The sequence below is a fragment of the Amblyomma maculatum genome, chromosome 1, assembly GCF_055883805.1.
Source record: "Amblyomma maculatum isolate TAMU_Amacu chromosome 1, ASM5588380v1, whole genome shotgun sequence".
Taxonomy (NCBI): Eukaryota; Metazoa; Arthropoda; class Arachnida; order Ixodida; family Ixodidae; genus Amblyomma; species Amblyomma maculatum.
The window spans coordinates 313,127,829-313,154,787 of record NC_139344.1 but is presented as its reverse complement, the minus strand read 5'-3'; the positions used below and the strand labels follow the sequence as shown (position 1 = coordinate 313,154,787).

General features: G+C 47.6%; 1 protein-coding gene across 1 annotated transcript in view; it reads left to right on the top strand.

Annotated features, from left to right (window-relative positions):
- The window catches only part of LOC146207132 (17-beta-hydroxysteroid dehydrogenase 13-like), a 113,415-nt gene extending 86,737 nt beyond the window's left edge, over positions 1-26,678 (top strand). Inside the window, exons 2-6 of the mRNA XM_084602474.1 lie at positions 5,361-5,600; positions 5,663-5,769; positions 17,161-17,298; positions 19,401-19,526; positions 22,399-26,678. Coding sequence (XP_084458600.1) covers positions 5,361-5,600; positions 5,663-5,769; positions 17,161-17,298; positions 19,401-19,526; positions 22,399-22,471 — 684 coding nt within the window. The 3' untranslated portion in view covers positions 22,472-26,678. The remainder of the gene's footprint in view (positions 1-5,360; positions 5,601-5,662; positions 5,770-17,160; positions 17,299-19,400; positions 19,527-22,398) is intronic.
- Positions 26,679-26,959: the final 281 nt, after the last annotated feature.

The window sequence follows — 26,959 nt, the reverse complement described above, 5'->3', positions numbered from 1 at the left end:
GCTCGATGGTCGTGAGATGACGTTTAATGAATCTGTGTGCGGGCCTAGCGCGCGCGCTCCTGCCCACGCCACTGCCCTCCTCCTCCTCCGTCTGTGACATGACCCGGGCACCGAGCGATCGTACCGATCGTAGACGAGGAAGTTTACTGATGATGATTCCATGGCATGATGATGGGCGTGTCTGGATGCTTGAAGAAGAGGAAGAAGTAAGAATAGAATGACTTGCCGGTACGATGTCTGATGCGTGGGTGATCCGCCTCCCCTGGAGCTGTCAACCATCCGTCACCAGAGTCCATGGGACCGATGGCTTGAGGTCACGTCGGGCAGCTTGGGCGGGGGTTGCGTGTTCGTGTCCATCGGTTCCTTCGGGTTATTCGGGTCTTTCGGGTCCTTCGTCTCGGTTCTGATTGGTCTGCTTGTTCTCCTTGTCTTCAGGTCCGGGCTGGGGGCTGGGCGGTGGTAGTTGGCCAGGTCTGGGCTTGAAGGGCTGGGGCGAAGCTGCTCGGCGATGTCCCTGGGCCCTCGGTCGATGGTCGATGCTCCAAGGCGAGGATGGGGATGACGTACGCCGCACCTCCAACCAAATGTTGCGTGACGGCAAGCAATAACAACAGGAGAACACATGATAGAGAGATGATGCTCGATGGTCGTGAAATGACGTTCAATGAATCTGTGCGGACCTAGCGTGCGCGCTCCTGCCCACGCCACTGCACTCTTTTTCTTCCTTCGTCCGTAACAATATAATGGGTCTTAGCTCAACTTGTGAGTCGCATGATTTCAATTTGCTAAGGACCTGTTCGTGCAGCGGTGGCGTAGCGGTAGAACATCCGCCTCGCATGCAAGAGGACCGGGGCTCGAATCCCTGTGCCACGCAATTCTCCACCGGATAAAAAGAAGAAATCCGCATGTCGATGGAATTGCATAAACAGGTTCGGGGTGCGACCTGATGCCTGTGAACAACCTCCGGCAGCGCACTCCCTCACCAGAACAGGAGTTGGCCACCCTGGTGCAGTAATTGGCCGCTACCTCTCATTAGCCCCATAAAACCCAGGCCCTCAGTCACCAGCGGCTGCGGAACAACTGACCAAGGCGGCGGTCAGACCTGTGACTCAGCAATGAGTGCTAAAAATTTTGGCTCCGCCATTGAAAACTGACTCTGGCAAAGTTTAACACTAGAACCCTATATAGTGAAGCTAGTTTAGCAATGCTGTTAGAGGAACTAGAGGGTATGAAATGGGATATCATAGGGCTTAGTGAGGCTAGGAGGCCGTTGTGCCGGTGGGGTTATCACACAGTAGCCCACCGTCAACAGGGTTGTGCCAAGGAATTGGTTGCGTAGCGCTCGTCACCCGTTTCGTGAACGAGGGCTGTCAGCTCTCTGGGCGGTAGCGATGAATCCGAGTCGGCGCTGGTGAGATGAAGAAAAGGCTTTATACACTATTTACAGGCATTTACACAACGAGCCCGGCTTTGGGGCCGAAAGCTAACATAGCCATACGCGACTGTTCTCGCGCAGCGACGGCCGGGGAGATTCCGGCGCGTCCGCACTGTCAGGGGGCGAACTGTTCCCGATGGACGCTAGTGACGAACTCACACTCGGAGTCTAGAACGGAAGCACTTGAGTCTCCGTCACCGAGAACCGTTGACGCTCAAATGGTCCAATCTGACGGCAGAACTTTCGCAGGGCCAATGGGAGAGCTTGCTGCGCTCTTACTTCAAATATGCCGCGGGGCGAGAAGGGGTTCACCGTCAGGGCCACGGCGCCGTGCTGTCTGGACGCTCAGCTCATGTTGAAACACGTCGCTTCTCTCCCTTTGGCACGGCTCGCCTCCAGTGCACTGGTGCTCTGCAGAGAAGAGTCCGGATTTTGTGAAGGAGGCGTTCGCCGAAGAAGTTTGGCGTCCGGCTGAATTTCTGGGCGGCTTTGGCCGGGCACTACAGCGCCGAAGCTCCCGGCCAGGACGATGACGTACCACGTGCCTCCAACCAAAATGTTACGGGGCGGCAAGCCGATGAAGAAAAGAGACGGAACATGACCGATGGCGATGGTAGATGACGTTTAATGAATGATGGATGCCCCAGCGCGAGCGCGCCTGCCCACGCCAGTGGCCGCTTCTTCATCGCCCGTAACAGTATGAACATCTGCACCCCTTCCCCATAAGGAAAGCGAATTAAGCCAAAGCACCAAATAACCGCCTTAATTTTGAGAAAGCTTCCTGGCACGTTGTATATCATCCGTAAAATTTACATCATATAAAAATACCAACTGGCAGTAGTTTGGCTCTGGTTAAACCTGGTAAGTTGCGGAAGCAATACTGCAATATTGCGCATAAGGTTCGGCATGTAGTGTAGCATTGCCGATGCTCCACCTTGTAAGACTGCATAGCAACTGATTTACCCCGACGTGAACTCTTATTTCTTTCCACTTTCACACCTGTTAGTGATCGTCTTTTATTGCGTATTTTATTACTGCGCAATTCCTTGCCCTGGGTGGCAGCCGTCCGCCCCTTGGACCTTGAGTGGTGCGTCCCGACCATCGCTTTGACGCACGTGCCAGGATTTCGACGCGCGCATGCAACATCGGACCTTGCTTGCATCGCATGCGGTGAGAGAGTGCGATCCGGGGAACGCAGAAGTGCGAAGTGCGAGAGGACGGGAGAGAGCGGTGCGTCAGCTTTCGTTCTAATGCTAACACTCCCCTTACGGCGCGGTTCCGGCGTCGACGCAGCTGCGGCTCAAAGTCAAGCATAGCGTCCGCCGGGTATACGCGACGGCTAGAAACCTGCCGCAGTATTGCTTACGCAATAAAAGAAACAATAGCTCTTTGTCATACGCTCGGTAATCACCGGAAGTCATCACCGAGACATGACAAAAAATGGTTCGTCGTTGGATGCCCGGCGTAGCCGGTAAGCAAACGTCGAGAATTTAGTAGACCGCAATTGTCATTCTAAAAGGCAACGACACTAGTGAAGAAACAATACACTTAAACACTCCGAATTATGTATACAGAGTTAAACATGCTGTTTCCGGAATGAATGTAAAATCCAAGTAACAGCAAGGGAAGTGAAGTTCACAGTAGTGTAGAACATACAACTGAGCGGGGAACGCGGTGGCAGTCCATGACTGGGACGACGCGGCCCTCAAGGCGATGATCCTTCCGAGGCAGCTCCGTAGATGCCGGCGGCGGCGGTTCGGGAAGCCCCCCGGAAGTACGCGGCAGATCGGCTTTCCTTCCGAGGAGCCAACTGGGCGGACTGACTTTGGGGCCTCGGCGGCTCCCTTTCAAACTTTCGTGGACGATGCCTTGTGCGCAGGGTCGGAGTCCCAAACAAAACACACGCTTAGAGTGCACAAAGTAGTCCACTCACAGAGGAAGGCTCACGTAGACGTATCACACTTTCGCACTGCATAGCCGCCCTCCCCATCTTAGCTTTGAAAAAATAACACACTACGAAAACAAGTCACGTACATTACAACTTCGGTTCTTCTGGGGGTCACATTCCCAGAGAAAAAATATACGGATATACAAAGGAAGCTCTATACTTTACAGGTAGTAGAGGTGACTGAGTGCGGAAAAAGTAAGGCACAACAGCACGTACTATTCCGCTCGAGCATGGAGAGAGAACTAACCAGGAGAAAGCTATACCGGTCTGAGGTGACGTGCACGTACGCGTTCTTGCACGCCCGAACGACGATCACATATACAGGTCCCGTGAACATATGAATTTTACAGAACCACTCAGCGGTTGCAATAAATGCAACATGGGCAAATTAATGGATGCCGCCTATTCTGTGGCACTCTGGCCCTTGGAGGCATAGGAAGATAGGTTTGCACAAGGGATGCGCCTTAAAAAAACCAAGGGCAACCGCCAAAAATACCCAGCTTTACATCTAGCTTTTTCTGCCGGATTTTCAATCACGGCTCCAGTGTTATAAAACCAAGGAAGTGCTGCTAGAAAGCACAGCGTCGCCCAAACGGTCATCAATAAAGCGCTGTCACGGATGCATGTACGTGCATCACATAATGCAGGTGCAGTGTTGTATAAAAGAGGCCGCCGCCAAGACGTAGCCGCCGAGGTACGCCGCTAACAGGCTACTCCACCGCAGGCTTCTTTCTGCGCCCCTGTTGGTGCTGTTGTCTTTGTAGGCCCCTGCCGGCACACCCTTTGTGTTCATGCTCCCAGACCACAATTCCCCCCACGAGCGCGTATAGCCACGAAGTCGTCATGACAGGATGAGATTGCGTCGAGCTGTCCTCGGACCCTCTATATATGGCAGGAGGGGGAGGCAACATTTTTGTCACATCTGATTTGAGATGCAGACATCCGTTGACAGAACTAGCTCGCCGAATGCAGCGAATGTCTAGTAATGAAATATCCAACCTGAGTGCTATCCGATTTAAGGCATATGTTCTTTTCTCGCTTACATACAGATCAAGTGTGCAGATCGTAAAAACAAAAATTCGGAGCTGGTTCGCACCTAGGCTAGGCGACTGTGTGCAAATAACGTATAAGCCGTGTTCCTGAAGCGGCCATAGGAAGGGCCTGTCAAAGAAGATCCCTTGTGTCTGCAGAGAAAAGTAAGCTTGGTCTTTGATATAGCCCCGCTTTACTAGTACGCGGCCAGGAAAGGCAAATATAGGCTCCGGCGATGAGTGGATATCGTATCCGGCAAAGCCATAGAATGTCAATCGCTCTGAAACAGCATGAAGAAAAGAAGGTGTTGGAACTCGTTCCCCTAACTACTCGTCGCCCTCCCAGAATAGCGGGTGACTCGCGCACTTGACCAGCTTGCACCATCCGCTTTTCTACAGCGGAGAAGGTAGCATGATAGTGTTAATTGTAACAAAGTATTTTGAGGGACAGTCTACTGACTTTTTAACGATTTTTTTCTTGAATCCTTCGAAAGCCTCCTACCCAACGACGAATGCCTAGAAACACAGAGCAACAATTTAAAATTTAATCAGTAGTCTCGTTTCATCAACGTTACACGGCTTATGCAAACCTTGACAACGTGGACATGATATAAAATTACTATATAATACCTAAAGAACCTCTTGACACGATTTTCGCGCGTCCTATAGGCCAGACGCAGAGCGTGCCATTAACTAGGACGCACAAATTTTATTAAATCTACAATTGCGAGTGCTGAGGTAGTTTTGTGTAGAACAAATCTATAAATAAACTAAATATAGCCGGTGCTGCCTACCACAGGCACCAGCAACCGATGTTGTCTTTGCAAACAACAAGCCTTGCATCCTAAGTGCTTCTCATGCATATTGGTCCAAACCGTTACATAATGTAAACCATAGTGCCCAAAATGTTGCTGCTGTTTTGCATAACGCTTATCTCTTTTCGTAGGAGAACAACGATGCGGTGTGCGAGGAACTCCGTCAGCTGGGCTTCGAGGCGCACGCGTTCCAGTGCGACGTCACCTCCGAGCAACAAGTGGAGGTGGTCGGGGACGAGGTGCTCAAGAAGGTTGGCCACGTCGATGTGCTCGTCAACAATGCCGGCGTGGCCATGTGCCAGGGTCTGCTGACGCTCAAGCACAGCGACATCCGGCGCACCTTCGCCGTCAACACGCTCTCCCAGTTCTGGGTGAGGCCATGCTGAGAGACAGAGAGAGCTGCTTAGTCACAATTATGCTTATATCCTCGCAGATGGTCAAGTTCTTCCTGCCGTCTATGAAGGACAGGGGAAGTGGCCACATTGTGAGCATCGCCTCCGTGGCGGGCCTCTTAGGGTCACCCTTCATGACTGACTACTGGTGGGTCTCCTTCAATATAACGCTATACGGCCTGAGCATCGATTAGATTGCACCGCCTGTCGTCGGCTTGCAGTGGCCTTGCTCCTTGCGTTACTGCGCCTTGAAAGTTGTGGCGTATGAAAATTGCTGTAAATCTTCCCGCATGACTTAGGTCGTGTCAAAAAATAGCGATTATATAGTGAGGTGTTCGAACAAGCTGCCCCGTAAAGCGTTTCTACAAGCTTCCTGGCCGCCATTACGAACGGAAGCGAAGCCAACATTCCGAGAAATAGAGCTACACGCGTCTGGTTACCAATTACTGCATCACTTTATTGTGCTGCGTTGTGGAATATTATCAGCGACATTCTGTATGGCCAGTTTAGCATCACCGGTGCATTTTGACCGCGGATTTCACAGTTGTATGCGAAAACAAGTTTAACTCATCACAACTGCGTGCAATTTCCCGCTGCCAATTCGTCAAAGTGAGCGCAACATGAATCACGCATGACTTTGCAACCCTTTGTGCACATCTGTGTTACATAAACGACGCGTGAAGCTTTGCTAGTGTACTAGGTTTTGCATAGAGTATCATTCGATGTGTGCCGAATGCTGCAGCTCTCTTATTTGTGCGACAACGCTGTTTCTAAGAGGGAATATTGCCACACCTTTGCGATGGTTGGGTGTTAACTCTTATGTAGCGACCGATACTTTTACTTAGGTTTACCTTAGGAAACTTTCTCTTTTGTATGTAAATGACAAGCTTTCGGTTGGAAAGTTATTTGGCAATTGGGATATTGCATTCGCCGGGACTCATTTCGTAACTATGTAGCATGCTGCAGTTTGTTTGACGGACGTTTGCTTTGCTTTCAAATTTAGCAAAGAGGAGAGTTCGTGTGAACCAACGAAAAGAGCAGAGTCTGCAGCCAACATTTCGTTATTGGCGCCTGGTAAAATACCCCAAGAAGCCATCTCATGCCTGTAAACAATATTTCAACGGATTGCAGATGCTCTACGGTAGGAACACATAAGAAGTAACAAATGTAAATTTATTTTGGTAGTTTTCCTGCTTTTTATTTAAACCTTGCTAATGTAAGTTCGGTAATTGCGTGGTACAAATTTTTACAGGTGAGCAAAAATCCTGTGATGCCAACCTTTTGAAATGCCTTTTGAAACCTTTCGAAATGAAAACTTTAACATGCAGGTTGAAAAGGTCAAAACAATTACTGAATGCATTACAGCTTTCTTCTTGTTTCAAACCAAGCGCGACTTGCCATATATGTACATTCTACGCGCGTGGGTATTGCGAAAAATCAGGGTACGGTGAGAGATAGCAGCTGACAACGTACGAAGCAGCCGGGGTTGTCGCACTAGCTTCTTAAGCTTACATTCATCAAAATTACACTGCCACAACCGTGATTTCGTGTCCAGTTATACGTAGCTCTCCACCACAGTGTTCAATGGAGCTCGTGAGGGGACGGCAGTCGCACCAAAAACTGTTTAAAATAGTCCTGATGTTGCACTCCAGAAAAACAAACTGGACTTATCAGATTTTTTCCAAACGCATTGTGTAAGCGTGAGTACTGATTTTAAAGCGCACAAAGAGGGATGGTGCTCATGATAAACTTAACTACATAGCCGGTCCTGGTGACGCTTTTTTACGGCAAGAACTTCGCGCTAACGCGGGTCGGGTCATCCGAATTCGTATGAGTCTCACTGCAATTTTGGACAAATCCCCACTTGGAGCAGTAAAATTCTTTTTCGGGCGGATATCTCCGCAAAAATAATTGCCAAGCGCCTGCACAAACGGCGCATCGCGATCGTCAACTTCTGCCACACTTGCTGTCGCAATGGGGCAGGCTGGGACTGTGCCCCTTCATCGCTTCCGCAGCCGCCAGTAGGCAGCTTTCAGTGGCGCCCCTAGAGGCGGTGCACGGTGCGTATAAAAAGGGTAGGTGGTTAGGTGGGTAGGTAATAATTAGCGTCCCCTCTCCCATGAGGTAGCGAAAGGGTCACCTGGCATTCGCTCTGAACATATTAAAACTACTCTCTCGACTTTTTCCAACAATCCTCAAGTCGCGTCTTACTCGCTTCCACCACCACCATCATCATCATCATCATCATCAGACTGACTATACCCACTGCAGGGCGAAGGCCTCTCCCATATTTCTCCACTTAACCCGGTTCTGAACTGCAACCACTTGACCCCTGCGAACTTCTTAACCTCATCCGCCCACCTAACTTTCTGCCGCCCACTGCTACGCTTTCCTTCCCTTGGAATCCAGTTTGTTACCATAAGCGACCATCGGGTTTCCTCTCTTCGCACTACATGTCCTGCCCATGCCCATTTCTTCGTCTTAATTTCCACTAGAAAGTCGGTAACTTGAGTTATTTCTCTGACCCACGCTGCACGCCTCCTATCTCATAATATTACCCCTACCATTTTTCTTTCCATAGCCCTCTGCGTTTTCCTCAACTTAAGTAGAACTCTCTTGGTTAGCCTCCACGTTTCAGCCCCATAGGTGAGTACAGGTAAGGTGCAACTGTTGTATACTTTCCTCTCGAGCGATACCGGTAAGCTGCTAGTCATAATCTGCGAGTGCTTGCTAAATGCGCTCCATCCCAATGTTATTCTTCTTGTTATTTCCTTTGCATGGTCCGGATCTGCGGTTACTACCTGTCCTAAGTAGACATATTCGCCTACTATTTCCAGTACTACGCTACCTAGTGTAAACTGCTGTTCCTTCCCGAGGTTGTTGAGCATTACCTTAGTCTTTTGCATATTGATTTTCAAGTCTACCTTTCTACTTTTCCTGTCTAGGTCATCAGTCATTATTTGCAGTTCATCCCCCGAGTTGCTTAGCAAGGCAATGTCATCAGCAAATCGCAGATTACTGAGGTATTCTCCATCTACCCTTATCCCTAACTGCTCCCATTCCAGGTCTCTGAATACTTCCTCTAAACAAGCTGTGAATAGTACTGGGGAGATTGTGTCTCCTTGCCTAACACCTTTCTTTATGGGAATTTTGTTACTTTCTTTATGCAGAACTATGGTTGCTGTGCAGCCACTATATATATCTTCCAGCACTTTCACGTACGGCTCGTCTATCCCCTGATTTCGCGATGCCTGCATCACTGCCGAGGTTTCAAACGAGTCAAATGCTTTTTCGTAATCAACAAATGCTATGTATAAGAGCTGGTTATATTCCGAGCATTTTTCTATCACCTGATTGATGGTATGGATATGATCGATAGTAGAGTACCGTTTCCGAAAACCTGCTTGATCCTTTGCTTGATTGCAGTCTAAGGTTGTCCTGATTCTATTAGCGATTACCTTAGTAAATACCTTTATACGTAACAGGCAGTAAACTGATTGGTCTGTAATTTTTAAGGTACTTAGAGTCCCCTTTCTTATGAAAGAGGATAATGTTTGCATTTTTCCATGGTTCCGGTACCATCGATGACACCAGGCACTGCGTATACAGGGTGGCCAGTTTTTCTAGCACGATATCCCCCCCCCCCCCCCCGTCTTTTAGCAAATCTTTAGTTATCTGATCCTATCCAGCTGATTTCCCCCTTTTCATAGTTTCTAATGCTTTTTTGACCTCGTCCTTCGTCACTGGTGGAACGTCTGACTGGTTTTCCCTACCGCCAATCTCGTTACGGTCCTGACTATTTTGGCTACTGTAGAGATCTGTATAGAACTCCTCGGCTACTTTGACTATCTTGTCCATATTCGTGATGACGTTGCCCGCCTTGTCCCTTATCGCATACATCTGGTTTTTGCCTATGCCCAATTTCTTCTTTGTCGCTTTAAGGCTTCCCCCGTTCTTTACAGCATGCTCAATCATCTCCATGTTATACTTCCTTATATCGGCCACCTTGCGCTTATTGATTAGCATTGATATCTCGGCCAATTCGATCCGGTCTGTTCGATTGGAAGCTGTCATACTCTTGCGTTTCTTAATAAAATCTTTCGTCTCCTTAGACAGCTTACCGGTATCCTCTCTAACTATCCTACCGCCCACTTCTACCGCACACTCAGTAATTATATCTCTGAAATTATTTTTCAATGCTTGTAAGGTAATGTCGCCACTCTCGGTTAGAGCTGAATATGTATTCTCTAGCGAGATCCTGAACTCTTCTGCCCTCCCCATCATCGCTAATTCGTTGATGGGTTTCTTTCTTACTAATCTGTTGCGTTCCTTCTTCAGATTTAGGCTAATTCGGGACCTCACCATCCTGTGGTCACTGCATCGCACTTTCCCGATTACCTCTACATCTTGCATAATGGCGGGGGTTGAACACATTATGAAGTCAATTTCATTTTTAGTCTCCCCGTTAGGACCTTTCCATGTCCATTTCCGGTTCTTCCGTTTGCTGAAGAAGGTATTCATGATTCTTAAGTTATTGCACTCCGCAAACTCAACTAGTAACTCCCCCCTGTTTTTTCCTAGAACCAATGCCATAGTCACCTACTGCCTGGTCTCCTGCCTGCTTTTTCCCTACCTTGTCAGTGAAGTCGCCCCTTAGTACAGTGTACTGCGTCTTTACTTTTCGCATTGCCGATTCTACATCTTCGTAGAAGCTTTCAACTGCCTGGTCACCAAACTACATATAGGTGCATAGACCTGTACAACTTTCAGTTTATACCGCTTATTAAGCCTAATTAAGATTCCTGCCACCCTCTCATTAATGCTATAAAATTCATCTATATTACCCGCTATATACTTATTGACAAGGTAACATACTCCTAGTTGTCGCCTCTCTGGTAAACCTCGATAACACAGTACATGTCCATCCTTCGCTAGTATACGCCTCATTCGGCCTCCTAACCTCACTAAGCCCTATGACATCCCATTTCATACCCTCTAGTTCCTCTAACAGCACTGCTAAACTAGCTTTAGCTAGGGTTCTAGCTGTTAAACTTTGCCAGGGTCAGTTTCAAATGGCGGCCTGTCCAGCGGAGCCAGGAATTCTTAGCAACTCCTGCTGCTTCACAGGCCTGACCGCCGCCATGGGCAGACCTGTGACGCTTCCATCGTTTTGTACTCGCTTCCATCGTTTCATAATTTAACCGTATCTCTTTGGAAACCGTCCAGTTCTCCTCCATGTCGTATCAAAGCTACTCCGGTGCAAGTAATTGAAAATATTTGTCGCCCAGCGTTTCTTATTCATTTGCCTCAACCGTTCTTCATACTACACGTTACTTTTCGCCTCCCGCGCTTCGATGTCGACCGTTCCATATCGCCTTGGACTGCCATATTACTAGTGACTGCACGTGCTCCCAAAGCAAGACCGACTATCCTCTGCTTTAATTAAAATGTCGCAGTTGAGTCAGATCTCGCCTTGGTATAATTTCCTAAATGCATGCGACTTGACACTTACAAAGTTCAACAAAAATCTAACACCGCATGACCACTTATTAAAGGAGTTGTTGACCCTCAAAGAAAAATGCAGAAATTAGGGAACATTCTATACTGATTCTTCTTATACAGCATTTTATGTATGTAGTGCCATAGTAGAAGATAAAAAAGCTTCCATTCTCACTGCAGAGTGTATGGGGGTTATTCTCGCAAAAATGCGCCACGGGGGGGCTGGACGCTGCAGTCGTCTTCTAGCCCCGACGTGCCAGCCCTAGCAGACAGAGCTGTGACCCCCAACCCGCGGTGCGAGAAATCGCCACTGCGGCGGGTTCGGGCCAGAGGGGACAAACACCGAGTTACGTACTCGAACAGAGTTTATTGTGCTCGAGTACACGGCAAGGGAATAGCAATCAAGAACAACCACCGTGTAGCGAGCGAACGCCGCGTACGGGGGTGAAATAAAAACCACCTAATGGGGAAGCGCGCTAGGGAGGTGAGAGGAAGAGTCTTCTCACCTGACACGGCTTCTCGCTCACATCCCGTTGCGGTAAGTGCCTATGGTCAATGGGCGATTCTCGGTGACGGCGGTGGTCTCCTCGGCGGAAATCGTGAACCGCGCGCGTGCGCGCCCATTCGCCGAAGACCCCCGAGCGAATTGCTTTGCAACAGTTCTCGACACGAAACGGGAGAGGAGGTCTCCCGGTTACGCCGGTAGGAAAGAGGGAAGCCAGCGGCAGCGTCGCCGCAGGCCCGGGAGGCAGCGGGGGGTGGCCAGCATGCCCTCTCCTCCGCCAACCTCTCTGCCAGCGCGCGTAATCACGCGTGTTAATTACGCGCGGGCGTTATAATGGAGGAAGGGGATTGTGAATCCCCACAAGTGTTACGCGGTCTCCGTAGCAGTTGAAAGAGCAATAAACGAGGATGCGAAGGAAGTGTCATTTACGCCGATTCCCTGAGTGTACTCACCGCCCTGCACCCTATGAATACAGGTACGCCATTACTAGGCAATGTCATGCACAGCATAACAACTGTCACTGCACAGGAACTGAACATAAAAATCTGTTGGGCCCCGTAGGAATCAAAGGGAATGAGAGAGCAGATGCATGTGCGGCTCAACTCGAGAAAGAGAAACAAAAAAACATTTGCCAGTTAAAGATTGCTTGAAGTTAGCACGGTGCAACTGAAAGATAAATGGCAGTCAACTTGAAATAATTAACTAAATAACAAACTTGACTTTATAAAGCCTGTGCTAGCCGGAAATCAAGTACTCACCAGGAAAGTTTTAAGGAAGTGATTATATGCCTTACACCATTGTGTATTATATTGACACCGTCCATCCGTCGTTCTCCTGGAAACACGAGAGCGCAGCGGTCTCGCCTGAAAAAGCTGCAGTGGCTGCTGACATCGCAGCTCTTCTCAGACGTACCCAAGCGGCCTGACGTGACATGTGTTGGAGGTAACGCATTCCTCCCTCAGCAAGCAGAACTGCGATGACAGCGGACGTCGTTAGCAGTGCTTTCCAGAGCTTGCACTTCAGCTTTTTCAGGCGAGACCGTTGCTCGCTCGTGTCTCCAGGAGAACGACGGATGGACGGTGTCAGTATAATACACAACATAACAAAATCTCAACGCAAGAACGTAACATAACGTTCTGTTGGGTTTCAATTCACGAAGGCATTGGCGGCAATGAGAGAACATTCACATGTGCTGCTCAAGCTCGCGTAAAAAATAAAATAAAATAAAACTTAAAATGCAAGTAAGCAAGCCAGATAAGGACTGCGTTAAGGTAATAGAGCGCTAACAGAAGGATAAATGGCTGTGCATGTGCAATAACCTAAAGAATATTAAATCGTGCCTCCTAAAGCCCATACTAAGAAAACCAAATCAAGCGCACATCAGGAGCGTTTCATGTAAGGGGTAAAATGTCGTCTTCTTATTGGGAACTGACATCTTATCCACATTTTACCGATGAAAAACCGGTGTCTACCGGTGACGAATTCAAGAGGTGCTCACAGTCAGTAACATCCTAATTACCTGCTGAAAACTCTAGACACTACGGGGAAAACACTATTTTTTTGCATCATTACCATTCCACTCCACCCAGCCTTCTTTTAGGGGAAATAGCAATCGTAGACATGCCATGCATATTTAGTTTCCGCAAAGGGCAATTTCTCAACAAACCAAAGTTTTGAACACATTCACTTCCCTTATTTCTGCCTACTAAGTTCCTAATATTGTTCTTGGTGCATGATAGCTCATAACAGCCAACACAACGCAGCAAAATTCTACCTCAAAAATTCCTTTTTATAGCGCCTTACGCTGATTATCTCAAGTTTTTCAAGAATTGAGAGCCAGCATGCACATGCCGCGGGTATTTAAATACTACTGCCTTGGTACTCTGTGCGGTTAAGGAAATTTATGCTTAACTACGCGGTGATGCCCGAAATCGTTGGCCAAGCAAGCAATGTTTCGACAACTATGTTCCTCATGAATGCCGTCACGTGCCCCCAAAATAAAACGGAGCGTTTCGCGGCGGGCGGGTATAGCATAGATGCGTCACCCGGATGTTCATACTTTTAGTGTTCGCCTCAACAGCTTTTTCCCTCCGCTTTATTTTGTGGCGTTTGAAAGCTGGACGATATTAAGCTCTAGCGCAGTCGCAATAGCGACGACGTAGATCGCACCACTCAAGTTTTTACGGCGTGCGCGCAGTGGCTGCTTGGGTTCATACGAATGTGCCCAGCACCACGGCGCATGTTCACAAGGTAGAGTTTGGTTAATAGGGTTTAACGTCCCAAAGCGAATCAGGCTATGAGAGAAGCCGTAGTGCAGTACTCCGCAAATTTCTACCACCTGGGGTTCTTTACTGACATCGCACACGGGTGCTTTTCGCCCCCATCGAAAAGCAGCCGTCGAGGCCGGGATTTGATCCCTTGGGCACAGCAGTCGAGTGCGTTGACCACTTTGCCACCATGACGGCCACGTTCAGAAGGCTCCCCGATGTACACGTGAAAACTCTAAAAGGAGGTCTCTACTGGCTCGCCCATTTTATTTTATTTTATTTTATTATTTGCAGGGTCCTGCTGTCGTCTGATGGCATGTTTCGGTAATGGCGCTGCTTTATCTTATTCTCTAGTTTTGTTCTAAGCTTGTGCGGAAAGCACTGGCTGTAACTTTTTTTTTCTACCGTCTTCATTGTGGGCCTTCTATTGAGCTCGCGTTTTGATCATTTTAACCATTCTCGCCTTTAACTGCAGTCTCGTTTTTTTTTTTGTTTTTTTTTCTCGTGAGGCTTGTCTGAGGTAGGTGTATGTCCCGGTAAGTTGAAGGGGCCTAAGTAATCACTATTCCATGTTAGGTCCTTGCGGGAAATTTTGAAAGAGCACTTCCTTGCGTGGGTGTGCCGTTTTACTGTTTCCTAAGAGTAATAAAGATACGGAGCTGCTGTCTTCCTTCGCTCTTCGCATGTCATATAGGGAGACTTACAATGCACTCGACGTCTGGCATGAAAGATGGCAGGTAAGAAAATAAAGGAATTGCGAACCTAGTCCTATTACTTTGAAGAAAAGCTTTACGAAAAATAACCGCTTTCTAGATTCCTGGAAGAAACGAACGCATAGCTCTTTTTGGACGGAGACTGGGGATCTTATGTTTCGTGAGTAGTATTTCTTCTCCCGCGCAGAGAAGAATGCTCCAGACTCGATATCCCCCGTTTATTCAGCGTACAGGGCTACAAAGCCCCGCGGCGAAACTATTACTCTTCGCTAAAGCCGCGTATTCTGAGCGCCGGTGGTTTTATGTGATCACGAATCCGGCTCCACCTGCGGTCCTGATTTGTGGCTCGGTCTCTCGTTTTCAAGTTGTAAGCTGATATATTTTGTCCATCATTCATGCGTTCCTGAAGAAGGTAGTATACTATATTCGGGGACTGGCTGTATGACACCTTTATTGTTTGGCTTTCAGGGAAGGGCTCTGTTAATATTGTAGTGATGCTATCTTTCAGCGTAGCTACATCTCCTCCCGGAGGGCATGGGCGGAGCAGCCAAGGGGTCAGCTAGTAGTCACGCAGTCAACGGAACGAACGCGCGTTAGCAAATGCATCCTAACGTTTAGTTTCGAAAAATACAATGTGGTTTATAGAACGCTTTAGTAGGATAAAAAAATCTAGGAATCAGCTGGAGCGTAGAAATGTAGGCGGTGGTGATGGTGGAAACGTTTATTGATTTTTGAGCCTTATTATTTTCTATATTCATGGGTTGGCTCGATATCGCGTAGGGTAGCCGGAAGCTTGTGGCTCCTCGGCGGCTCTTAGAGTCCAGCTCGTTTTGTGCAGCTGGGTCCGAAACCGCGATCTGCCATCGCTCCATGTCTGTTGCCAATTGTGGGGCGGCTGGAGTTGAGAGCAAATGTAGAGGATGTGGGGAAAGTCTGCTTTGGCTGCCCCGCAGAGGGTGCATACAAGGGAGAGAAGGCCGGGGTGGAAATGTGCGCAGCTCCTTTTAGCCGCACATTACAGCTGTATTGCACATCACTATGCAGCTTCAGTGGTGCTGCCTAGAAATTTCTGAGCGCAAGAGAACGCAGTAGGTGTCATGAGTTTTATGTGCAAGATTGAAACATAACCCCGGATGTATGCGAGAACTGAAAGCACAGCGTTTGTTACGAATATACTATTGTGTCCCGCACAAGCTTCAGTTTCGTTTTCCCTGACGGTACGGACTATCATCATTCATCATCAGCACTTTTCTCTCGAACGCACTCACACTCTGAGTTGGAAATGAACAGTCTACCGTTTGCGACTGTTCGTTCCCTCCTCCTCCTGGAAATACCTAAGCTCCAGGAGGAAGACGTTTTTCGGCACCTGCGAGTTCGAAACCTGGAGATGTACAATGAGTCTCGTTAAAGGCTTCAAACACACACACACCTTTCTCATTCTATATGAACGCTCCTGGTGGCTGTTAGGGACGCTTACGCATTGCAAAAACGGTCTTTTTCGCTTTCGCACGGTACAACCGTTATGCTCAGCTCATTGGAAATATTCGGGCTATTGGTCACTTCGCTCTTACCCTACTATCTGATCTACTGATAGCCCTGATTAGCTCGGTTAGTACTGCGACTCCCCCGGAAATGCGGTTTCGATCTCCGGATCAGGACTATGTTTCTGAGAAGGCTGCTAGCTTTCCTTTTTGGCCGTATGGCTGCGCTTGGGTGGATGTCTGAGTGTAATTACTCCCTTATTATATAAAAAAAAAATGTTCATGTAAAGAAAATTTAAAAGTGAAAGCATAATAAAATTTCAGCAACACAGAATAAAATACAAATGAGCGCGATTGTGTTTATGGGATTTTTTTGAGATCGCTATTTATCAGAAGTGAGATAAAGTAAGACAACTCTGCGTCGTGGTACTAAAATAGGAGAAATACGCAAAGTATCACACGAAAATACGACGAGTCGTATGAGAATTTTGCACCATCCTTGATCTTAAGCGGGCTTAATTCATTGACCTGAGCATCGGTGTCTGGGAGCGCTTAAAGACACTGGCAACAGGAACAAAGTAGACGCGAGTCGGCGGTTGTCTTTCAGTGCTCACCGTCCGGCAACTATGCACTAACTGGCCTGCAATAATATTACCAAGGGTGCTTCGGGAGCTGCAAGGAGCGCGTTCGGGCCAAGCGAAATGAATTCGTCGAACTGCTTCACACCTGTAGCGTGTTCTGAAACCAGTATTACACAGTGTTCCTTTGTAGCCTTGTACATATGAAGTCGACAGAATGTTGTCGAGATTATTATTAGAGAGAATGAGCCAGGTTTGAGATGGAACCGCTTGGCTAGCCCTTCACTGTATTAGTCGTTGTTTTTTACACTTCACTTATAAAAGGGGACTCGAGTTTTGTTGAATTGATGTCAGCATAGCCGGTGACGGCTTGCGAGGGGCACCGTAAAGAAATGCACTTGGTTTTGATTGTCTGGCGAGTATCTGCCACTTCTCCGGGTACTACCTCACCAAAGAGCCAACTCTGCCCTCTCCTTTCTTCTCCTCACTTGCGCAGTGCTTCCAAATTCGCTGTCGTGGGCTTCATGTATGCCCTGGAGGAGGAGCTATTCCACACTGGCTACGAGTTCATCAAGCTCACCACCGTGTGCCCCGTATTCATCAACACTGGTCTCTTCCCAAACGTTGGCGCCAGGTATGGGAACGAGCATGTTGAAAGGACATATGTAGAATACTTTTGTGTGCTTTATACAAATAAGTTAAAGGCGAAAACAGACTGTTGGTAAACGCGATAAACGCACCGTTGTCCAGCAAATCCGGCGCAGTGTGCCTCTAGCAGGGGACATGCATGCCGGGCACTGATTAGTTGTGTGACGTCACAAGATTAAATGACCGGGCCGAGTTACTCGTGCTTGCTTTTACGATAGGAGTCCGAGAGCGAATAGAACCACCGAGAACCCCTGGATGCACGCTATATCGCTCGTACAGGTTGATTAAAAGGTGAACTTCCACAGCTTACGAATGCATGCTAATGAGGCACAAATTACGAAATGAGAGGTGAGTGGCGGAGTGCATGCGCGAGGATCCCGAAAGGGAAGCCCGCAGACGGGAACGCTCGCCCTTGTTAAAGGCACGGCTCAAGTGTCCCAAATGGTGTTTTTTCCTTTGCTTTAAACGAGTTCACAACTTCAGATGTTCTCGCCAACAGGATGCGCGTTTTAAATTTCGGTTTGTTGCGCATGATGTCCACATTTAGTGCAAACATATACCCTGGAAAGTCCAAAGACCATCTTCTGCATTGTTCGTTTCACGCAAAATTTTTTTGCAGAGGGCATTGCTGAGGCAATTTTCCAAGCGTCAGTGAAAATCTTGTGTCACCACTTGTTAGCCGAAAGTATATAGGATACATTCGGAGACTGATTCGGAATATGAGTTATCCTGGCAGCATTCTGACAATTGTATCCGAGTGTCCGCGAAGTAAGTAAAGCAGAATGTCACGCATCGATTCCTCGAGGTCTTGCACAACGGCCATCTAAAACATGCACGACGTTTCTCATAATCATGCGAATTCTCTCACAATCATGCGAAAACCACTGTGTGCTCTCTGTTCACGAAAACCTTTTCAGGCTTCGCAGGCGATAAACGCCGAGGGTGACAGCAAGAGCACCCGTGACAAGGGTCATGCCCGTTTTTTTACTTAATGCCACTGTCAAGTGACTTGTTGTATGCCTTTATCACGTAGTCATTGTATCCGTATTGTATCCATTTGTCACGTTGTTACATATGGCAGACATAGTCATGCATAAACTAAAGACGTGTAAATTCGCGGAACTGGTTTAATATGAAAAAGTTATCAGGTCGTTGTCTTGAGCGTGACAAACGTGAAAAACGCATGCCTTTGTTTAATTCCAGTCTGTCGAAACCAAATTTATGTTGGGATCAAGGGGGGGGGGGGGATGTTGCAAGGGGAGATCATGGCAGTGTTCGTAGATCGCGCTCCACGTAAAGGACCTGGATTACCACGCGCAATATTCCACTGGTTTCGCTAGAAGTGTGCTGCCTACGTTTTTATGTTATAGTTAGTTGCTGCCTCTCTTTGGCTGCGCGTAGTGCATGCACGCTTTGCACGATCAGTAAGCATACGGTTATAGTCAGCGCTCGTCTGTGGCCCTTCTTATTTCATTCCATCCGTGAGCTTTCTTATACTTGCCTGGATATGGTATAGGTGTATGCATTCTGTAAAAGATGCGAAATGTACAGGCACGCAATTATTGTTATGCCCAGCTCATTGAGAATGGCAGTAGTCGTACGTGAGAGGTTGCACGTGTCACGCTTTCACACTGTTCTTTATTTTTTTTTTTTTTGAGGTTCGCTTGATCGTTTTACAAAGGAATCTCGCTGCATTATTTTGCGGTTACCACTTTTTAAGCCTAACGCATTTCGACTGCGATGCCTGCTTCAAAAATCGCCGATGGTCGAAACTTGCTCATTTTGGCGATGCAACTTCCCAAGAAATAGCCTTGCCGATCGAAACTTATTCGAGGCTTTCTGCTTCGGCTTCCCCCATAGGTCGTAGAAGTAGCGCCTTTTCCTCAGTAAATATATCCTGATGCCAGTAATCTCTCCAAAACAACTTTGAACTGCTCATACCTTCTTAGTAACCACGTAGTCGATATTTCAACTTCCCCGCGTATTGTACTTGGGTTGTCGGTGCGTTGTTGACATTTGTTCAACGTCTGTCAATGGTGTCGTGACTCGGTCATGTCTGAAGCGTTCCTTTTTGCGGTGCACGCCTAGGTTTCCGCTGCTCACGCCCATCCTGGACACTCGCGACGTGGCCCAGAGGGTAGTGGACGCCGTACAGCGGGACGAGTCGCTGGTCGTCGTGCCGCGCATCATCGAGCTCATGTACAAGTGTCTCAAGTAAGTTCTTGTGTCTAAGCGCGCTTAATGAAGGTCACGTAAAACTGTAAACTCTCGAGCACGGTCACGCTCGCGTGCAAGCATCACTCGAGTCAGTGAGACCCCTTCACCTGGACTAGGCTGCGCAATGCGTATATAGTTTCTCAAAAATACAAAAAGCATTTCTGGTCAGTGTGAGCTTAAACACACGTATGTGGCTTGTATTCAGTTCTAGAAATGTTAGTTTTCTTCAATCTTCACTGAGGAGCACATATTTTTGATGTTTTCAAACCAGTAATCATAACAAAGGGAATTTGCACGCTGCAAACCAAAGCTGCGCATGAAACTGTTATGTTGGTTAATGTCGGAGAGACTGACGAAACGCACCAGCCCAGTTGTGAACAGAAAAGGAACTAAGGTTTATTTAGGATTTGAACTTGGGTCGCGGTTACGTAGGTGGCGCTGTCTGGAGCCTTCTTAGGATGGAGGCGGCCACGTAGAGATGGCGCTACAGGATGAGAAGCAGAGTTGCAGTTGTGCGCATACATAACACGCCCTTCTTTAACAAAAATTGAGAAGGTTGCACACGGAATATCCTGGTTATCTCAAGTCACTGATTGGGCTCGGATAACGTACAGGATGCTTGATCCTTCTTCCTGATCGAGTAGTATGAGGTGGGCGAGAAGGTACTTGAAGTGGTTGGGTAGGAACGACCGGATATTCTGGGTTCTGTTGAGGAGTGCTTGAGTCGATTACCTCGTAGTCTTCCGGCGAAGTTTGGGCAGTAGGACGTTCCGCTTTCGAGGTCGCAGGTGGATTCGATTTCTTGCAAAAATGCCTCCGGTGTCTGTTTTCACGGCGTACCTTCTAGGCTCTGGGCCCACATTTACCACGGTGGCTTTTGTCCAGTTGCGGCTATTTCGGAGCCCTACGGGTTGGCCAGGAACAAGCGGAGGAAGGTTTCTTGTGTGCAGGTCAGCATGCTTGTGTTGTTGTTTCTGCCTTTCTTGCAGAAGATTCTGGTGAGCCTCAGTTGGAAAGCTTGGTTTCAAGGCACTTGGTAGTGTTGGTAGAAATGTGCGAAGCTTTCTACCCATCAGGAGCTCAGCCGGTGATTTTGCTCCTGGTATTGGTGTGGAGCGGTAGTTGAGGAGCACTACTGCTAGGTCGTTGCCTTCCTCGGCTGCTTTAGTCATCATAGCCTTGATGGTCTGTATTGTTCTTTTCGCTTGACCATTGCTACGGGGGTACAAGGGAGAAGACGGCTGGTGTATCACGTCCCACTCACGGAAGAACTTTCTAAGCTCGTCGCTGTCGAAGGGTGGTCCCTGATCAGATACGATTGTCACAGGAATGCCAAACCTGGCAAATGTTTCCTTCAGTACCTGTATCAGCGAACTTGCTGTGGTGGTTCTCATCTGCCGAACCTCTACATACTTGGAAAAATAATCGACAATCAGCAGGTATGTCTTTCCCTGTAGATGGAAGAAGTCCATGGCGAGTTGTTACCAAGGTTGATCAGGAAGGGGTCTGTCCAATAAAGGCTGGTGGGGATTGCCAATTTGATGTGATTGACATATGTAACAGCTCTTGACCAAAGTCTCGATGTCCTGGTTTAGAGTTGGCCAATACACACTCTGGCTTGCCAAACCCTTGCACGCAACGATTCCGCGGTGTGCTTGGTGGAGCGTGCGATGTACATTTGCCTGGCATGCGGCTGGTATAACCAAGCGTTGGCCGTAGCACACGAATCATTCCGTTGTGTAGAGCTCGCTTCTCACATGGTAGAATGGTTTGACTTTGTTGTCTACCTGTGCGAGTTTTTGAGGCCATCCTTCTTTGATGTATTTGGCTACTGTTTGAAGAGTCGAATCTTGTGATGTCTCCTCAGCGATCTCGCGAAGTCTGCTAGGAGTTGCTTGAACCAAACTTGAAACGTCAAGTCCGGGATCGTGATCTGCTGTTTCCATTCTTGTTGACCCATCGGGAGCTCTTGATAAGGCATCTGCAACTGCTAGTTGTTTTCCCAGAACGTAAGTCAGAGTCACGGTGTACCGCTGGAGGCGCAGCTATAGCCTTTGAAGTCGGGGTGACATTTTGTTCAGGTCCTTATTCTGCAGGCCAATCAGAGGTTTGTGATCCGACTGTATGGTCACTTCTCGTGCGAACGTGTAGTAATGAAATCTTTCACACGCAAACAAGACGGCTAGCAGTTCTTTCTCGATTTGCGCATACTGCTGCTGGGTGGCTGTGAGAGCTGCTGAAGCGTAGGCCACGGGTCTGCCTTCTTGCAGTAAGACTGATCCCATTCCATAGGAGCTGGCGTCCGTAGAAATTGTCACGGGCTTTGATGGATCAAAATAGCGAAGAACAGGTGCCGTAATCAATCTTGACTTCACGAGCTTGACGATGTCGGTATGTTGTTGCGTCCAGTGCCAGTGAACATCCTGTTATGTTGGTTAATGTCGGAGAGACTGACGACACGGACCAGCCCAGTTGTGAACGGAAAAGGAACTAAGGTTTATTTAGGATTTGAACTTGGGTCGCGGTTACGTAGGTGGCGCTGTCTGGAGCCTTGTTAGGATTGAGGCGGCCACCTAGAGATGGCGCTACAGGATGAGAAGCAGAGTTGCAGTTGTGCGCATACATAACAGAAACTACATTTTATAAACCGAATCAATATCTGCATTCAAACGTTAGCCAAGCAGATCCGAACTTTCCACTTCCCGCTAGTCGCGCTCTCCGTAATCTCGTTTAGAGGGTGGCTACTCATACACGTCCTATTTCTCGCGGGCTGGACCTTTGTCATCGCTATAATTAACGCGTGCCAGCTGCGCTGATTTTCTGCGCTACTAGCTGTGTAATCGCCGTTAAACTTTCGCCTTCTTTTCAGACCACTGCCTGAGGATGGCCAGAAAGCAATACAGCGTTTCCTCGCCTGCTCCATCCAGAAGCCGAGCGCGTGATGGCTGCGCCACCTTGGCAGCATCTGCAGTCGAGTACATCGCTCTTTCTACGCAAGGAGAGAGCTTACTCAACTTGAGTGCAAACGCCGCGACGCGTGCGAGGGGACGTGGCTCGCAAGTTCTGGTCGCACCAAGCACGCAATGCGGCGCAGCGTGGTTTCTGGGGCGCGCGTTTATACTCCCTGAGCAGGCGACATTGAAACAAATCCCACGCTGGCCCGCTCTCAACGGCAGGAATGCATTGTTGTGCCGTTTGGTGCTCAGCTCGCAAAGAGCGGAAGGAAACAGAGACAGATGTTGATGCGGGGGTGTTTTCGAAACTACTACAGTGTATATTTGGTTTCTCGTGTTTTCTTTCCATGCTTATCTATTTCAACTCTTATTGACTGCACATACAGAACATTGCAATCGCATTTCCTTCCACAGCCATGCACACAAGCCGTGTATACTTGAATTTCAGTGTATTGCAAACCTTATGTATTGCAATATCCTTGCAATACATGTGCAGCGATTTATCTACTCTGTGGTAAACTTTTTTTCCAATCTTTTCATATCTTCCTGAATGCTTTTGGCTGCCTTAGGTTTTAGAGGTAGTCCATCTTTCTTACACAACCGATTTGCACGTGCGAGCTTCTCGAATTGCACGAGGGAAAATAAACGTCATGTTGTTTTGCGCAGCTAATGTTAGCGACGGGCGCAAGCGACCGATGGTAGCATCTCAGCGCATGCCACTTCGCCATGACAGGAACCTCGTGGAATCTGATCTCGCCTGTGTCACCCGCTTTTTAGAGTCTGCTTTTGCCTAGAGGACGCCATATCGTGTGAAAAAAGCTGATTCTGATAGCGCTGGGCTATCTGGTTTGCTTTTGTGTTATATGCCAACAGCCTTTGCTTTTTATATAAGGGGCATGCATTTACACCGCAGTTGCTGCCATTTTGTGATGCACAGCGAAATACACATCTAATCGCCGCCTGCTCAGTCTTGCACTGCACAAGTTGTGCTCTGCATCACAAAGTGCCGCCCGTGACGTCACTTGAATACCTCCCATAGAGCGAGGAACAGACATGACTGTATTCACGTGCGTATGAAATAAAAGTATTTCCTGCGGTGCTTTAGCAAACTTGCCGTCTGTGGTTATCTAGGTAGAGATAACTAGCGACAGCCTTGATAACTAGGTGGTGTGTCTGGCTATACACAGGGATTCGTATTGTGCTAAATCAAAAGAACAAGGTACAATCGTAAGCTGCCTGTGTTCAAAAACGCTTTCTGAAAAAGTTACTAGTTTTAGTGGCTGCTCGTCAAGATTTAACGGAAAGTAATAATGCTTACAGAAATTATCCCAAGTTAAGTGCACCCAGTTCTTTCGACTTATTATATTTGCTTTTCTGATGAGCCTCGCCTAACTGTACTAGAAATTTTGTTCACTCCCGCTGAACAAACTTTGGCTTCTTCTTTCCTAAAGACGGGAGAGTCTTCACGATTTTACTGGGGAATCGGTCAGCTGAAACACCAGACGATGTCGCTCGTGGCCGTTCATTTATCTTTTATTTCTTTCCTTTTGTCGTTTTTCCGCTCTCAAAGCTCACGTGTAAGAGCCGTAGTGCGTCGACTTTCTGACGAAGGTTTGGTAACAAAGAACTGTTTTTACCTGGGATTTTACAGTTTTTTTATTGTGGTTATCGTGTGGCGGCTGGCTCTAACCCTGAACTTTTGAAATCGTGCAGTCATGTATAGAAGAAAAAATGAGGGGCAGGACGAGCGAAAACTTTTGCACACAGCTGAAGTTGATGGACACAGCGCGAGAGTGCGTTGCTGTTCTGCAGGCCGGATGCAGCGATAGCAACGACTGGCTTCGTGCTCGCTTGGAACATGAAATCCCTGGCTTCCAATCCATTTTTTACCGAAGGATTTTTCTCCCGGAGTTTGACAGAGGCTTCAATTAAGAATTTTGACATGGCTTGGTGCTGTTAAGTAGTGATTTCGCGCTTGAAACCAAAGGACCAAGTACACTTGGAATAAGTTGAAAATCATGTACAACCAATCATAATTCTACTGATACCAAATATGTTATGGCCCGTTCACATTGGTCATCCTGAAACGCCAGCGTTATTGTTGCTGATGTTATAAGGCCTTTCTATTTACTACTTGAGATAAAATATTCAGATACATATTCACTTTGCACACCTGACGCTCGTTTTCTACGCTCGACGCCTCGTGGGTGTGGCCACGGGTTGAATCGCCAACATCTACACACTTTGAACATACTGCGGGCATACTTGGGACTTTGGTAAACATAGGTAGGCTGTGTATGTCAATCACTCCCTTGCTCAAGGCAGCTCGCTTAGATAAAGCGGACGTGCCTAAAGAAAAAATAGTGATTATTTTTCTTTCTCTTGCCTTTTTTTCATGGCTGTTTAAAACGAAAATATGAAATTATGTTCCCTTTACCCTTGAAGCCTGACACTAATAAAGCCCCCGACTGTCTGCAACACTTTATTTATTTACTTGAAGTAACATATCTCCCCGTTCTACCATTATTGCCAAAAATAATGAAACACTTACCCGTCTACCAGAGCTCTTATCGCTACGCCGAAAGCTGCAAGATAGGGAGAATTTAACCCTCCCTTTTGTAGACCTTTGGCATTTGGATTACCACCTGCCTGCTTTTGGCAAAGGCGTTACATTGCCTCCTCTCTGTCCACCCACACCTCGTTGGTACGCAGTTGTTCAGGTTTCGCTTTCGTATGCAGCGCCTTACAAACGTACACTTATTTCGTTTTCACTAACGTCCAGCTTCCATTCTACAGAAGTTTGGTCAGTTCTTTTGAGGTGGCTTCTGGGGGACATGAAATCCCGCTCAAAATTGCTTTTCGGCACATCACTCCGGTACCACATTTGGCTAAGCAAGTTGCTTCCGCTTCTGGTTACCTGCTGGTGCTCCTGAACAGCTTTGCAAATTACGTATGGCCTGTAAATAAAGAGACAATGGTGGCTTAGACTGTTGCTGCTCTGATGCGGATGGTTTTTATACTCTCATAATCTCGTTCAGGCGGTTCCCATGTCCGCGGCGTGGTTCACTTCGCACTGGTAATTCTGGGTCAGGCGCATACAGCTGAAGGGAGTGCGCTTGTTGGTTTTCACAAGCTAAAAAATGGGCTGTCAGCAGCGTAGACGGACATTCACAAGGGTGCGCTTTTTTTGTGATTGCTTTGCTTTCTTATACCCGCACTGAGCAGAAGCACAGAAGAAATGTCTTCTTTATTATTCCGAGGGGAAATCAACTACGAGGCTGCCGTCCGTCAATGTAGCCTCAATTCTCCTGCATCGTTTACCACTTGCTTACAGGTGCACATCTCAATAGGCTCATCGAAGCGGCCTGCTCAATGCTTATGCACTGGGGCAGACTGGCGCGACGTCCGGTCATTTTTTTTTTCTTTTATGAAAGAATGTCTGTCCGTTTATAGTACCGTCGCCTTTATGCTGAAGACATCTAGTATGCTACTAAGCACGGGAAATTATGGTTATCGAAAGGTTGCTATCGGCCAATCAAGAAGCATGCGTTGCTTCAGTCGAGAAAGCTTTGGGAATACAGCTGAGCAGTTTGTAGTTTCAGGGCCAGCTGTATCTCCACTTGTCAGAAGAAAATAACCGAGTAAATATTCTCAAAATGCGCAACATACTATTGTGCAGCACAAACAGAAATACAGGTTCCGTTTTCACTAGCGCACTTAGCCTTTCTTATGCTCTCTGAATGAACCTCTCTTATGTAGCGCTATGTAACCTCTCAACCTGGCAGCGTTGATGCACGTGGTATTCTCGCGAAGGCTGCTCGTGTGACTATGCACTTTTCATGCCGTGTGTATCATTAAAATTATTTCTTTGCTCTTAATGGTAGCTTGGGGTGCTCTGCTTACGAGTATCAATTTGAAAGCGTGTCATGTGTGTATTCTTTGTTTGATACAGTTTTGTTTGGTGTAGCTGGCGATGCCCTTTTATAAGCGTGGGATACTCCTGTTGGTTTTCTTTGTTGATTTTTAAGGCATCTCGTGTCGTAGTGTGTTTTGTCTATTCTGTCTCGTAGTGTTGCTATTATCTTTCGCACACAACGAAATAGCTGGTTAGCGCGAAAGTGATCAGCCAGTTCGCCCTGGGTTGTTATGGCAAATAAAAAGATTTTAAACATTCACTCATTTCTTGTGCATTCAAAACGTGGCCTCCGCTATGCAGCGCGCCGTCGTAGCCGATCGTGACGGGCACGATTCAGTACCACCTCTCGGCACCACGCATGCGCCAAGTGAATGACCTAACAATGGTGAGTACAGAAAGGCGAACATTGTGCCGTATCCAACCCATATTTTTTCCAGGTTTGGTCAACGGAGAATATGGATAGTGGAGAGTGCGATAGTGGAGACAAGTCCACTTGTCAAAACGTTGACTCTACTTGCGAACTGAGGCGTCCCCAGAAATGTGGCGCAACAAACACAATC